Source organism: Chiloscyllium plagiosum, unplaced genomic scaffold, assembly GCF_037043375.1.
Source record: "Chiloscyllium plagiosum isolate Xiang-an unplaced genomic scaffold, Cpla_swu_hap1 HiC_scaffold_3, whole genome shotgun sequence".
NCBI lineage: Eukaryota > Metazoa > Chordata > Chondrichthyes > Orectolobiformes > Hemiscylliidae > Chiloscyllium > Chiloscyllium plagiosum.
Genome location: NW_028270141.1, coordinates 154,533,002 through 154,546,705, shown reverse-complemented (window position 1 = coordinate 154,546,705; position 13,704 = coordinate 154,533,002). Strand labels below are relative to the sequence as shown.

General features: G+C 43.3%; 1 protein-coding gene across 1 annotated transcript in view; it reads left to right on the top strand.

The window, feature by feature from the left end:
* The window catches only part of LOC122540182 (dynein axonemal heavy chain 8-like), a 1,370,012-nt gene that overhangs the window by 993,272 nt on the left and 363,036 nt on the right, over nucleotides 1-13,704 (top strand). Inside the window, exons 57-58 of the mRNA XM_087976825.1 lie at nucleotides 8,796-9,009; nucleotides 9,955-10,064. Coding sequence (XP_087832951.1) covers nucleotides 8,796-9,009; nucleotides 9,955-10,064 — 324 coding nt within the window. The remainder of the gene's footprint in view (nucleotides 1-8,795; nucleotides 9,010-9,954; nucleotides 10,065-13,704) is intronic.

The following is a 13,704-nucleotide window of genomic DNA, read 5'->3' as shown; positions in this document are numbered from 1 at the left end:
AGTAAACTTTCAATCTTGGTGATATTTGCAAATATTGGGGTTTCTCTGGCTGTGTTGCATTTGCTGTAGTGATGTCATTTATATTTTCCAAAACATTAATGTTTTTGATTGAAGCAAGATATAACCACCTGTCAGACTAGTAATTCAAATTTGTGGCTGTGAAAGACTGTAGCCCTTTGCTATTGTCTCCTTTTAATCTCTTACATAAATGTTGGTAGCATTTCCTATTGTACTGGCCACAGCTGTATTAAAGTGATATTTTGTTTGTTTAGGCTGAGCATTTATCATGCTCTCTATATACTTCACAGTCAATATGAGAATGCTTTGGGATTTGCAACAGCATGGATTTTCTTATGTCCAGGATGTCATTGATTATGCACACATGTTGCCACCAGAGTAATAAAATACAAGTCAGCAATGTTCATACATATAAAATTTAATACTGTGTTACTATACATCTAGTGGTGTCAGTTTAGGTGAGTTGGCTGGACAGTTGGTTTGCAATGCAGAGTGATAGCAACAGTGTGTGTTCAACATCTGAGGGTACCATAAAGGATTCTCCTTTTCAACCTCCACCCTAACCTGAGCTGTGGTGATCCTCAGGTTAAACCACCACCACTCACCTGTCTGCAAGACTATCGGCAACTTTACCTTTTATACATAGAATTTCTAGAGTGTGGGAGTTTGTACATTTTAATGTATAAGGCAGCAAGATGACTTTGTAACTTACTCCACCTTACTCTATTCAGACAGTTGTCTATTTGCAAGCAGCAAATCAATTAGTCTGTCAGTCAACTCTGTAAAGAATACAATAGCAATCTAAGTAACCACTTTTTAAAATATTTTGTTTGCTCATGGGATGTGAACATCACTGGCTGGGCCAGCATTTATTGCCCATTTGTAGTTGCCCTTAAGAACATTATGAAGATGAGGTCCATATGTTATAGGTAGACACACATACTGTTAAGGAGGGAATTTCCAGAATTTGACCCAATTACACTGAGGATATATTTCCAAGTCAGAATGATGAGTGGCTTGGAGGAGAACTTGGAGGAGATGTCAGTGTGCCTACAGTTCTTCTAGATGGAAGTGGTCACATGATTGGAAGGTGCTGTCTGATGAACTTTGGTGAATTCCTGCAGTGGATTTTGCAGATGGTACACACTGCTGCAACTGAGCACTAGTGATGGAGGGAATGGGTGTTTGTGACACTAATTTTCTGATTCAGTAAGTGGATGTACATACTAGAGAAGGTGCAAAACTTGACCTACTCTTGGGAAATAAGGCAGGGCAGGTGACTGAGATGTCAGTGGGGGAGCACTTTGGTGCCAGCGACCATAATTCTATTCATTTTTAAATAGTGATGGGAAAGGATAGACCAGATCTAAAAGTTAGGTAAAAACAATGACTGCAGATGCTGGAAACCAGATTTTGGATTAGTGGTGCTGGAAGAGCACAGCAGTTCAGGCAAAATCCGAGGAGCAGCAAAATTGATGTTTCGGGCAAAAGCCCTTCATCAGGAATAAAGGCAGAGAGCCTGAAGCATGGAGAGATAAGCTAGAGGAGGGTGGGGGTGGGGAGAAAGTAGCATGGAGTACAATAGGTGAGTGGGGGAGGGGATAAAGGTGATAGGTCAGGGAGGAAGAGCTTCAGGACAGAGGAAATGACCTGGGAGTTGCAGTGGGAGAGGGACTCCCTAAGATTTTTGGAGAGAGAGGAGGAAACCTTCTTCAAGGCAGGCATCCTTGCAAGAGGATTCGCAGTAGGGTTAAAATCAACGAGGTAAAAACAATGATTTGGAGATGCTGGTGTTGGACTGGGGTGTACAAAGTTAAAAATCACACAACACCAGGTTATAGTCCAACAGGTTTAATTGGAAGCACACACTAGTGTGTGGACTATAACCTGGTGTTGTGTGATTTTTAACTAGGTAAAAACAATGACTGCAGATGCTGGAAACCAAATTTTGGATTAGTGGTGCTGGAAGAGCACAGCAGTTCAGGCAGCATCCGAGGAGCTTCGAAATCGACGTTTCAGGCAAAAGTCCTAAAAGTTGAAGTTCTAAACTGGAGAAAGGTCAATTTTGATGGTATTAGGCAAGAACTTTCAAAAGTTGATTGGAGGCAGATGTTCGCAGGTAAAGGGACGGCTGGAAAATGGGAAGCCTTCAGAAATGAGATAACAAGAATCCAGAGAAATTATAGAACATAGAACATAGAACAATACAGCACAGAACAGGCCCTTCGGCCCACAATGTTGTGCCGAACATTTGTCCTAGCTTAAGCACCTATCCATGTACCTATCCAATTGCCGCTTAAAGGTCACCAATGATTCTGACTCTGCCACTCCCACAGGCAGCGCATTCCATGCCCCCACCACTCTCTGGGTAAAGAACCTACCCCTGACATCTCCCCTATACCTTCCACCCTTCATCTTAAATTTATGTCCCCTTGTAACACTCTGTTGTACCCGTGGAAAAAGTCTCTGACTGTCTACGCTATCTATTCCCCTGATCATCTTATAAACCTCTATCAAGTCACCCCTCATCCTTCGCCGTTCCAATGAGAAAAGGCCTAGCACTCTCAAACTATCCTCATACGACCTATTCTCCATTCCAGGCAACATCCTGGTAAATCTCCTCTGCACCCTCTCCAAAGCTTCCACATCTTTCCTAAAGTGAGGCGACCAGAACTGCACACAGTACTCCAAATGTGGCCTTACCAAGGTCCTGTACAGCTGCAACATCACCTCACGACTCTTGAATTCAATCCCTCTGCTAATGAATGCTAATACACCATAGGCCTTCTTACAAGCTCTATCCACGTGAGTGGCAACTTTCAAAGAGCTATGAACATAGACCGCAAGATCCCTCTGCTCCTCCACCTTACTAAGAACTCTACCATTAACCCTGTATTCTGCATTCTTATTTGTCCTTCCAAAATGGACAACCTCACACTTGGCAGGGTTGAACTCCATCTGCCACTCCTCAGCCCAGCTCTGCATCATATCTAATTCCCTTTGCAGCCGACAACAGCCCTCCTCACTATCCACAACTCCACTAATCTTCGTATCGTCTTCAAATTTACTGATCCACCCTTCGACTCCCTCTTCCAAGTCATTAATAAAAATTACAAACAGCAGAGGACCCAGAACTGATCCCTGCGGAACTCCACTTGTAACTGGGCTCCAGGCTGAATATTTACAATCTACCACCACTCTCTGACTTCGACTGGTTAGCCAGTTCTCTATCCAACTGGCCAAATTTCCCACTATTCCATGCCTCCTGACTTTCCGCATAAGCCTACCATGGGGAACCTTATCAAATGCCTTAGTAAAATCCATGTACACTACATCCACTGTTCTATCCTCATCCACATGCTTGGTCACCTCCTCAAAGAATTCAATAAGACTTGTAAGGCAAGACCTACCCCTCACAAATCCATCAGGGTGAAAAGAAGGCTGGTAGGTATAGGGAATGCTGGATGACTAAAGAAATTGAGGGTTTGGTTAAGAAAAAGAAGGAAGCATATGTCAGGTATAGACAGGATAGATCAAGTGAATCCTTAGAAGAGTATAAAGAAAGTAGGAGTATAATTAAGAGAGAAATCAGGAGGGCAAAACGGGGACATGAGATTCAAAGTTTGTGAGAAGATTTGTAGCTCGGGTGCTCGTGGTTGTGGTTCTATTCGCCGAGCTGGGAATTTGTGTTGCAGACATTTCGTCCCATGTCTAGGTGACATCCTCAGTGCTTGGGAGCCTCCTGTGAAGCGCTTCTGTGATGTTTCCTCTGGCATTTATAGTGGTTTGTCTCTGCCGCTTCAGGTTGTCAGTTCCAGCTGTCCGCTGCAGTGGCCGGTATATTGGGTCCAGGTCAATGCGTTTGTTATAGAATCTGTGGATGAGTGCCATGCCTCTAGGAATTCCCTGGCTGTTCTTTGTTTGGCTTGTCCTATAATAGTAGTGTTGTACCAGTCGAACTCATGTTGCTTGTCATCCGCGTGTGTGGCTACTAAGGATAGCTGGTTGTGTTATTTTGTGGCTAGTTGGTGTTCATGGATACGGATCGTTAGCTGTCTTCCTGTTTGTCCTATGTAGTGTTTTATGCAGTCCTTGCATGGGAATTTGTATACTACATTAGTTTTGCTCATGCTGGGTATCGAGTCCTTTGTCCTGGTGAGTTGTTGTCTAGAGTGGCTGCTGGTTTGTGTGCTGTTATGAGTCCTAGTGGTCGTAGTAGTCTGGCTGTCAGTTCAGAAATGTTCTTGATGTATGGTAATGTGGCTAGTCCTTTGGGTTGTGGCATGTCCCCATTCCGTTGTCTTTCCCTTAGGCATCTGTTGATGAAATTGCGGGGGTATCCGCTTTTGGCGAATACATTGTAGAGGTGTTCTTCTTCCTCTTTTTGCAGTTCTGGTGTACTGCAGTGTGTTGTGGCCCTTTTGAACAATGTCTTGATGCAGCTTCTTTTGTGTGTGTTGGGGTGGTTGCTTTCGTAGTTCAGGACTTGGTCTGTGTGTCTGGCTCTCCTGTATACCTTTGTGGTGAATTCTCTGTTCGGTGTTCTCTGTACCATCCTGTCTAGGAATGGGAGTTGGTTGTCCTTTTCTTCCTCTCTCGTGAATCTGATTCCTCTGAGTGTGGCATTGATGATCCGGTGTATGTTTTCTATTTCTGTGTTTCTAATGATTACAAAGGTGTCATCTACATATCTGACCCAGAGTTTGGGTTCAATTTGCAGTAAGACTGTTTGTTCTAATCTTTGCATTATTGCTTCTGCTATGAATCCAGAGATGGGTGAGCCCATGGGTGTGCCGTTAATTTGTTCATATATTTGGTTGTTGAAAGTGAAGTGTGGCACAGGTCCAGTACAGGAATGCCACACACACAGACCAAGTCCTGAACTACGAAAGCAACCACCCCAACACACACAAAAGAAGCTGCATCAAGACACTGTTCAAAAGGGCCACAGCACACTGCAGTATACCAGAACTGCAAAAAGAGGAAGAAGAACACCTCTACAATTTATTCGCCAAATATGGATACCCCCGCAATTTCATCAACAGATGCCTAAAGGAAAGACAACGGAATGAGGACATGCCACAACCCAAAGGACTAGCCACGTTACCATACATCAAGAACATTTCTGAACTGACAGCCAGACTACTACGACCACTAGGACTCATAACAGCACACAAACCAGCAGCCACTCTAGACAACAACTCACCAGGACAAAGGACTCAATACCCAGCATGAGCAAAACTAATGTAGTATACAAAATCCCATGCAAGGACTGCATAAAACACTACATAGGACAAACAGGAAGACAGCTAACGATCCGTATCCATGAACACCAACTAGCCACGAAATGACACGACCAGCTATCCTTAGTAGCCACACACGCAGATGACAAGCAACATGAGTTCGACTGGTACAACACTACTATTATAGGACAAGCCAAACAAAGAACAGCCAGGGAATTCCTAGAGGCATGGTACTCATCCACAGATTCTATCAACAAACACATTGACCTGGACCCAATATACCGACCACTTCAGCGGATAGCTGGAACTGACAACTGAGAGCGGCAGAGACAAACCACTATAAATGCCGGAGGAAACATCACAGAAGCGCTTCACAGGAGGCTCCCATGCACTGAGGATGTCACCTAGACAGGGTCGAAATGTCTGCAACACAAATTCCCAGCTCGGCGAACAGAACCACAACAACGGGGACATGAGTTAGCTTTGGCAAATAGAATTAAGGAGAATCCAAAGGGTTTTTACAAATATATTAAGGACAAAAGGGTAACTAGGGAGAAAATAGAGCCCCTCAAAGATCAGCAAGGTGGCCGTTGTGTGGAGCCACAGAAAATGGGGGAGATACTAAATGAATAGTTTGCATCAGTATTTACCATGGAAAAGGATATGGAAGATATAGACTGTAGGAAAATAAATGGTGACACCTTGCAAAATGTCCAGATTACAGAGGAGGAAGTGCTGGATGTCTTGAAAGGGTTAAAAGTGGATAAATCCCCAGGACCTGATCAGGTGTACCCGAGAACTCTGTGGGAAGCTAGGGAAGTGATTGCTGGGGAGAAAGTGAGGTCTGCAGATGCTGGAGATCAGAGCTGAAAATGTGTTGAACTCAGCACCGCCTTCCTAACCTGCAATCTTCTTCCTGACCTCTCCGCCCCCACCCCAGTCTGACCTATCACCCTCACCTTGACCTCTTTCCACCTATCGCATTTCCGACGCCCCTCCCCCAAGTCCCTCCTCCCTACCTTTTATCTTAGCCTGCTGGACAAACTTTCCTCATTCCTGAAGAAGGGCTTATGCCCGAAACGTCGATTCTCCTGTTCCCTGGATGCTGCCTGACCTGCTGCGCTTTTCCAGCAAGTGATTGCTGGGCCTCTTGCTGAGATGTTTGTATCATCGATAGTCACAGGTGAGGTGCCAGAAGACTGGAGGTTGGCGAACGTGGTGCCACTGTTTAAGAAGGGCGGTAAAGACAAGCCAGGGAACTATAGACCAGTGAGCCTGACCTCAGTGGTGGGGAGGGTGTTGGAGGGAATCCTGAGGGACAGGAAGTACATGTATTTGGAAAGGCAAGGACTGATTAGGGATAGTCAACATGGCTTTGTGCATGGGAAATCATGCCTCACAAACTTGATTGAGTTTTTTCAAGAAGTAACAAAGAAGATTGATGAGGGCAGAGCAGTAGATGTGATCTATATGGACTTCAGTAAGGTGTTCGACAAGGTTCCCATGGGAGACTGGTTATCAGGGTTAGATCTCACTGAATACAGGGAGAACTAGACATTTGGATACAGAACTGGCTCAAAGGTAGAAGACAGAGGGTGGTGGTGGAGGGTTGTTTTTCAGACTGGAGGCCTGTGACCAGTGGAGTGCCACAAGGATCGGTGCTGGGTCCTCTACTTTTTGTCATTTACACAAATGATTTGGATATGAGCATAAGAGGTACAGATACTAAGTTTGCAGATGAGACCAAGATTGGAGGTGTAGTGGGCAGCGAAGAGGGTTACCTCAGATTACAACAGGATCTTGACCAGATGGGCCAATGGGCTGAGAATTGGCAGATGGAGTTTAATTCAGATAAATGTGAGGTGCTGCATTTTGGGAAAGCAAATCTTAGCAGGACTTGTACACTTAATGGTAACGTCCTAGGGAGTGTTGCTGAACAAAGAGACCTTGGAGTGCAGGTTCATAGCTCATTGAAAATGGAGTCGCAGGTAGATAGGATAGTGAAGAAAGCGTTTGGTATGCTTTCCTTTATTGGTCAGAGTATTGAGTACAGGAGTTGGGAGGTCATGTTGCGCCTGTACAGGACATTGGTTAAACCACTGTTGGAATATTGTGTGCAACTCTGGTCTCCTTCCTAACGGAAAGATGTTGTGAAACTTGAAAGGGTTCAGAAAAGATTTATAAGGATGTTGCCAGGGTTGGAGGATCTGAACTACAGGGAGAGGCTGAACAGGCTCAGGCTGTTTTCCCTGGAGCGTCGGAGGCTGAGGGGTGACCTTATAAAGGTTTACAAAATTATAAGGGGCATGGATAGGATAAATAGACAAAGTCTTTTCCTTGGGGTCGGGGAGTCCAGAACTAGAGGGCATAGGTTTCGGGTGAGAGGGGAAAGATATAAAAGAGACCTAAGGGGCAACTTTTTCATGCAGAGGGTGGTACGTGTATGGAGTGAGCTGCCAGAGGATGTGGTGGAGGCTGGTACAATTACAGCATTTAAGAGTCATTTGGATGGGTATACGAATAGAAAGGGTTTGGAGGGATATGGGCCGGGTGCTGGTTGGTGGGACTAGTTTGGGTTGGAATGTCTGGTCGGCATGGACGGGTTGGACCGAAGGGTCTGTTTCCATGCTGTACATCTCTATGACTCTATGACTCTAAGTGCTTTGTCCTGGATGGTGTCATGCTTCTTGATTATGATTGGGGCTGCATTAATCCAGGCTAGTGGGGTATGGTGGAGTGGGAGAGGGAGTTGAAGTGCTGAGCCACAGGGTTGTTGGGTTGGTTGGTCCGGGTGTCCCAGAGGTGTTCTCTGAAACGCTCCACAAGTAGGCGGTCTGTCTCCCCAATATAGAGGAGGCCACATCGGATGCAGAGGATGCAATAGATGATGTGTGTGGATATGCAGGTCTTTGGTCTCCACCAAGGATATGCAGGACTTTGGACTCCTCCATCGCCAGACCACAACAACACGACGGTTGGAGGAAGAGCGCCTCATCTCCCGCCTAGGAACCCTCCAATCACAAGGGATGAACTCGGGTTTCACCAGTTTCTTCATTTCCCTTCCCCCCCACCTTGTCTCAGTAAAATCCATCAAACTCAGCACTCAATTCTATTACATTTTATTGTAGGTGGTGGATAGACTGGGGATTCAGGAGATGAGTTACTTGCTGAAAGACTTCTAATTTGTGTTGATGACACTTTCAATCACTTCAGTGATGATCCAGAGTAGACTGAGGGGTGATAATTGGCTGTTTTGTGTACAGGATATTCCTGAGCATATTTTCCACATCAGGTAAATACCAGTGTTGCAGCTGTATGGGTTCAGCTTGGCCATGAGTGCAGAAAGTCCTGGAGCTCAAGTCTTAATGAGATTTTTAATGAGTATTAGGTTAGAGGAGTATGGAATGCAGGCAGGAAGGTCCATTGAGACTGAAGTGACATCAATCATAATCATATCAAATGGCCAAGCTGGACTGAATTGCCTTCTCCAGCTTCTAGCTCTGAAGTGATAACGTTTTTTTTTCTGTTCACCAGATCACTAATGAAATAGTGCGTCAGATGATAGAAATGCATGGAATGTACAATTTGGATAAACCAGGAGACTTTACGAAAATTGTTGATGTGCAACTAATGGCTGCAATGATCCACCCTGGAGGGGGACGCAATGATATTCCACAACGGTTAAAGAGGCAGTTCACTGTCTTCAACTGTACATTACCCACCAATGCTTCAATTGACAAAATCTTTGGTAACAGTCAAATCTCAACTGCTTCTAAAATTGGAATAATTTTCAAGCAAGTTTTCCTGTTGTATACTATACCTATTAAAAAATATTATGAGGTGTGAATTGTAATACTAGCTTCATGTCAGAGAAAATAAATCCTTATCAAAACATTTTGTTTGACAATGAGTAGAAAAACCAGCTAATCTAAATAATACAAAAACAGAAATTGATGGAGAAATTCAAAAGATCTGACAGCATCTGTGAAGAGAAAACAGAAGTAACATTTTGAGTCCTGTGACTCTTCTTCAGAACTAACCAATCTTTAATGAGCACAAAATTGTTGATTCATTATAATATAAAACTAATTGAATGAAATGCAAGCACCCGTGAACACAGTTTACAAAATGAAAATATATTACCCTCTAACAAATCTATGCATACTTAAAAATCTTTCTGGCTGCAGAAGTTCACTTTATAAAAGGAACACTTCGGCTAATATGTCTCAGTTCTTGAGGACAAAATAAAATAGTATTTGAGATATTGAAATAGATTTCAATCTGATCTTTGAGCGCACAGACGTGTTGCTGAACACATGCAGTTGTTGCTGGAGAACTTTGGAGATGTAGTCGTTCAGGAATTGTTGATAAACTATTTGGGATATTCACACAAGAGTAGCTGAACTCTGGCTTGAGGTAACATATCAAACCCATAACAAGGATTTTTCGCAGAAACAGCTAAACTGAAAAGCTTCTTTCCTTTGCAGGTTGGCCATTGGGCAGTCCAAACAATATCCTTTTTCCACATGATTCTCAAGTTCCCTTATTAATATCTAGAATTCTATCAACCTAATCTTAGATAATGATGCTGTCTGAATGAAAACTATTTATTCTTTAAGTAAGAAAATAAAAGTTGACTGGTGAATTGTCAAAACTGCAAGTAACAACTCTGGGATTTTATTTTTATTTACAGGAATTATTGGAAATGGATACTTTCAATCTTCCAGAAACTTCACTCCTTCAATCAGTGAAATGATATCAAAACTTGTTCCTGCAAGCAGAGTCCTTTGGCAGTGGACAAAGGTACTGATACTGTTGTAAATGTTTAATTTTGGTTTTAAATGTGCTGAGATTGTTATGAAGAAATTTGTAAAACTCATTAAGGCACATTCCTCAGAGGATAATGAGCAACATCAAATTTAATAAAACAATTCACAAGAGCAATACCTATGGGGACATATGCCAAGCTATGTCTGAGGACTGGTTAGCTCAATTGGCTGGATAGTCAGCTTGTAGTTCTGAATTATTCCAGCTGTGTCAGGTCAATTCCTATTCTGGGTGAAATAAATGCATGATACTTAAAAGAAAGGATATGTATACTATCTTGTGACATGAGCAGCCCAAGATTCAGGGAAACTTATCATTAATCTGCTACAAGGTATAATTCAGGAGTGTGTGTAAAACCAAAGGGCTGGGGAAACTCTGTAGGTCGAGCAGCATTTGTGGAGACACAAACAGAGTCAATATTTCAAGTCTGATATGACTCCACTTCAGAACTAAAAATGATGTTTCTTTTTTGTTTGGGTGATGAGCAAGTGGAAAAGATTATAAGATCTCTCACAGTAAAGGAAAAAGGGGTTGCTAATGATGGTGGGAAAGATAAAAATGTAAAGAGGGTGTGAAAATGAGAAAATGACTCTTCTGTACTGAGAGTAAAGTCAGAGCCTGGCAGATTTAAAGGAATTCTTGAAAGATGTAGCAAGCAGGATACATACAGAAGAAGCTGTGTAGGTTTAGATTTCCAGAAGGTATTTAATAATGCACTATTTGTTGGGCTACTGAATAAGATTTGAAAAGTGTGGTGCTGGAAAAGCACAGCAGGTCAGGCAGCATCCGAGTAGCAGGAGAGTCAATGTTTCGGGCATAAACCCTTCATCAGAACTAAGATCACTGAATAAGAAAAAGACCAATGGTGTTAGATGTATATATTAGCATAGGCAGAGGATAAGTTAGAGCAGGGGGGTATTTTTAGAATGGCAACCTGGAGTGCCACAGAGGTCAGTTCTGGGGCCACAATTATTTATAATGTATTAATGAATGGATGAGGAAAATGAATGCATTATTGTCAAATTTGTGGCGACACAAAAATAGGTGGGGAGGTAAATGATGAGGGATGTCTCAAGGAATTTGCAGAGGAACATAGAAAGGTTAATTAAGTAGTTAAAAGCTTTGCACACAGAATAAGACCATAAGGCCAGAGGAAATAGGACCACGAGTAGGTCGTTTGGCCTCTTGAGCATGCTCTGCCATTCAATATGAACATGGCTGATCCAACATTCTTCATTTTCACTTCACTACATTTCCCTAAATTCCTACTTTCCCCAACTTATTAAGAATGTATCTATCCCATTTAAGAATTTATTTATCTAAATTTACACAAGGAATCTGACCCATAGCTTTCTGTAACAAGGAGTTTCAAAGACTATCAACCACACAGGGTGGCACGGTGACTCAGTGGTTAGCACTGCTGCCTCACAGCACCAGGATACCAAGTTCAATTCCAGCCTTGGGCAACTGTCTGTGTGGAGTTTGCACATTCTTCCTGTGTCTGCATGGGTTTCCACCGGGGTGCTCTGGTTTCCTCCCACAGTCCGAAGATGTGCAGGTCAGGCAAATTGCCTATAGCATTAGGTGCATTAGTCAGAGGGAAATGGGTCTGGGTGGGTTACTTTTCAGAGGGTTGGTGTGGACTGGTTGGGCCGAAGGGCCTGTTTCCATACTGTATGGAATCTAATCTAAACTGTTTGTATCCCGATTACATAGAACATAGAACATTACAGTGCAGTACAGGCCCTTCGGCCCTCGATGTTGTGCCGACCAGTCATACCAATCTGAAGCCCATCTAACCTACACTATTCCATGTACGTCCATATGTTTGTCCAATGACGACTTGAATGCACTTAAAGTTGGCGAATCTACCACCGTTGCAGGCAAAGCATTGCATGCCCTTACTACTCTCTGAGTAAAGAAACTACCTCTGACATCTGTCCTACATCTATCAACCCTCAATTTAAAGCTATGTTCCCTCGTGCTCGCCGTCACCATACTTGGAAAAAGGCTCTCGCTGTCCACCCTATCTAACCCTCTGATTATCTTATATGTCTCTATTAAGTCAGCTCTCAACCTTCTTCTCTCCAACGAAAATAGCCTCAAGTCCCTCAGCCTTTCCTCATAAGACCTTCCCCTCCATACCAGGCAACATCCTAGTAAATCTCCTCTGCACCCTTTCCAAAGCTTCTACATCCTTCTTATAATGTGGTGACAGAATTGTGCACAATACTACAAGTGCGGCCGCACCAGAGTTTTGTACAGCTGCAGCATAACCTCATGGTTCTGGAACTCGATCCCTCTATTAATAAAAGCTAAAACACTGTATGCCTTCTTAACAACCCTGTCAACCTGGGTGGCAACTTTTAAGGATCTGTGTACATGGACACCGAGATCTCTCTGCTCATCTACACTACCAAGAATCTTACCATTAGCCCAGTACTTTGCATTCCGGTTACTCCGACCAAAATGAATCACCTCACACTTGTCTGCATTAAACTCCATTTGCCACCTCTCAGCCCAGCTCTGCAGCTTATCTATGTCTCTCTGTAACCTTCATCACTATCCACAACTCCATCGATCTTAGTGTCGTCTGCGAATTTACTAACCCACCCTTCTATGCCCTCATCCAGGTCATTTATAAAAATGACTAACAGCAGTGGATCCAACACTGACCCTTTCGGTACACCACTAGTAGCTGGACTCCAGGATGAACATTTCCCATCAACCACCACCCTCTGACTTCTTTCAGCAAGCCAGTAACTGATCCAAACTGCTATATCTCCCACAATCCCATTCCTCCACATTTTGTACAATAACCTACTGTTGGGAACCTTATCGAACTCCTTGCTGAAATCCATATACACCACATCAACCGGTTTACTCTCATCTACCTGTTTGGTCACGTTCTCAAAGAACTCAATAAGGTTTGTGAAGCACGACCTACCCTTCACAAAACCGTGCTGACTATCCCTAATCAAATTATTGTTTTCTAGATGATTATAAATCCTCTCTCTTATAACCTTTTCCAACACTTTACCAACAACTGAAGTAAGGCTCACTGGTCTATAATTACAAGGGTTGTCTCTACTCCCCTTCTTGAACAGGGGAGCCACATTTGCTATCCTTCAGTCTTCTGGCACTATTCCTGTAGACAATGATGATTTAAAGCTCAAAGCCACAGGCTCAGCAATCTCCTCCCTGGCTTCCCAGAGGATCCTAGGATAAATCCCTTCTGGCCCACGGGACTTATCTATTTTCACACTCTGCAGGATTTCTAATACCTCTTCCTTGTGAACCTCAATCCCACCTAATCTAGTAGCCTGTATCTCAGTATTCTCCTCGACAACATTGTCGTTTTCTAGAGTGAATACTGTCGAAAAATATTCATTTAGTGCTTCCCTATCTCCTCTGACTCCACACACAACTTCCCACTATTATCCTTGATTGGCCCTAATCTTACTCTCGTCATTCTTTTATTCCTTAAATACCTAAAGAAAGCCTTAGGGTTTACCCTGATCCTATCCGCCAACAACTTCTCATGCATCCTCCTGGCTCTTCTGAGCTCTCTCTTTAGGTCTTTCCTGGTTACCTTGTAATCCTCAAGCGCCCTAAC